This window comes from Solanum tuberosum, unplaced genomic scaffold (genome assembly GCF_000226075.1).
Source record: "Solanum tuberosum cultivar DM 1-3 516 R44 unplaced genomic scaffold, SolTub_3.0 scf00090, whole genome shotgun sequence".
NCBI classification, from domain to species: Eukaryota; Viridiplantae; Streptophyta; class Magnoliopsida; order Solanales; family Solanaceae; genus Solanum; species Solanum tuberosum.
In genome coordinates, this window is record NW_006239013.1 from 1014802 (window position 1) to 1017205 (window position 2404).

The 2404-nt window shown below is 30.3% G+C and overlaps 1 protein-coding gene across 1 annotated transcript; it reads left to right on the forward strand.

Annotated features, from left to right (window-relative positions):
- Positions 1–242: 242 nt before the first annotated feature.
- LOC102586479 (uncharacterized) lies at positions 243–674 on the forward strand. Its single transcript, XM_006346805.2, has one exon. It carries the CDS (start codon positions 320–322, stop codon positions 560–562), a length of 243 nt encoding a protein of 80 aa, XP_006346867.1. The 5' UTR covers positions 243–319; the 3' UTR covers positions 563–674.
- Positions 675–2404: the final 1730 nt, after the last annotated feature.

Consider the following 2404-nt stretch of genomic DNA (forward strand, 5'->3'; position numbering starts at 1 on the left):
TTTTCTTAAAATCAATATCAAGTTAAAACATGAAAACTAAATTAAAACGGGAAAATAACTTTCATTTGGCTCCATGAAGTTAAAACACGTAACAGTAGTCCCACGAAGCATGTGGCACATATCCATCTTTTCCAAATGAAACGTGGCGACCTATTCAACAAAGTTGTATTTTATCACAAAACTTCAACCGACCTAAGACTTTAGATATATAATGCAAATTACTAATGGATATACTCATTCATAATAATATAGAAAAACCAAATTTACAATACTGTTAGCTAAATATACCAAAAATACAAGATTTAGAAAATTTAGAAAGATGTCAGGGGCACAAGGTGCACAACCTAAGGAATCTTTAACAGCAACAACGTATGAATCAATAGTGAAAGAGGAGAATAGGCCACGAATGGATATTCATTCTCGTGAAGATGAAAAAGGGATTCAAATTGATAAAATTCAAGATAAGGTAGATGATGCTGCTGGCAAAGGTGGTCCCGTTTTCGGGGCTGGTAAAGACGACCACAACAAGAAGGATTTGGGAGTTACAGGCACCGGAGAGTGAAACTATTTATTACTATAACTACTACTTTGTTTGTAAATGGTTTTTTTCTTTAGGGTTCTTTGTTTCTAGTTTTCAAGAATGTTATGTATACCAAGACTCTTATTTAGTTTGTAACTTTGTAATGTCTCTTTCACGGTTTTTAATGTTTTTATTCAATAATTAAGAGCCTTAAGTTGATAGTTGTGAAGCATTTTTTGGAGTGTTTGGTAAATTAAGAAAGTTTTAAGCTAAAATGATGGTAAAAGTAAATTAAATGTAGCAAAATAAGTTAAAATTTCGAAGTTATGTTTGACAAATAACAAAAAAAATTAAGTCGGTAAATACATAAACATGACCGTTAACCTTGGCGCCAGTTGGCAATTATGACCTTTAATGCACAAGTAGGCATTTAAATTTGTATAAAATTGAATAAATAGACACATTCACCCTACATGGTATTCTACATGGCAATTTTGTGTTCTATGTGACATTCTACATATATTATGTCATATAGGATATGTGTGTTCATCCCATATAGGATATGTGTGTTCAGTGTTTTAAAAGGCGGGAGCGTGAGGCGAGGTATTTTACTTAGTTTAGGGTGTTTTACTTAATTTAGGGCGAGGTGTAAGCCTCGAGACGTGGGGCATAAGCCTTATGCATCTTAAATTTTTAATTATAATATAGTATGATAAATATAATAACACAAAATTATAAAAATACATCAAAGTTTGAAATAATTACAAACATGATTAATGAAATTCATAGAAAATAAAACTTATTATACAAGTATAAATAATCTAATATTTTAATTTTTTAATAATAAAAGAATCATTATTTATAAAAATATTTTTTTATCATATTATATAATTCACCCCCTAAAAGAAAATAATAAATAAAATTTATTAGTATTATAATAAAAACATCACGCAATGATGAATAAAAATAAAATTACTTTCAAATAGCTAAATAAAATATGATAACTTTGAGATTTATGACAAAATCATGATTTTTAAAAGAAATGTTACGTAATGTATAATCACCTTCACAATGTTATCCAGTAGAAAAGATGTGATACTACAACTTGTTATTTGAGTTACTCTCAATCTACTTATCTCTATAGATTAAAAAATTATTAAGTACCATTCATTTATTCAAGAATTATGAGGGTCAACAATGTTAATTAAAGATTTTAACGCATAATTTGTCTAATATCTGTTACGCGAGCCCCGAGCATTGTGCATTGGGCGTACAGTCAGGCGCTTAGGGCATAAATCTTATAGAACTAAGTCCACACTTGAGTCTCAAGGTATTTTGCTAGAGTCCCGCCCTACCTTTGCTAGAGTCCCCCCCCAGAGCGAGCCCTGAGGCGAGTCCGAACAGAGTCTTTTAAAACACTGCGTGTGTCTACTTGTTCAATTTTATACAAGTTTAAGTGTCTACTTGTCCAAACTCAAAGTTGGAGGCCATAGTTGTCCATTGAAGCCAACTTAAGGGTCATGTTTATTTATTATGCCTATATTTTTTTAAGGAAAAAGGGTTTGATATACTCCTTAACTTTGTCATTTAGGGTATACTCCTTGTTATGAAAGTGGTTCATATGTTTCCTGCATATACCCTTACTGTAGCAAAAGGAGCTCACATATACCTTTTATCTAACGGAAGTGAAAAAATAGGTTTTAAATTGTAAATTTTAAATAAATTCATGTAGGGGTATATATATAATCATTCTAGCAAAGTTTAAGGCATATTTTAATCTTTTTCGTACAAAAATTATTTTTTGACTTCTTTGATTATCATTATTCAAGTTTCTTATTCGCTTTTTCCCTTTCATTCTTTAGTGTAAAAAAAAAAATTAAACTC

Excerpts from the sequence above, each read along its gene's own strand:
- LOC102586479 (XM_006346805.2), top strand. The coding sequence starts at position 320 with ATGTCAGGGGCACAAGGTGCACAACCTAAGGAATCTTTAACAGCAACA.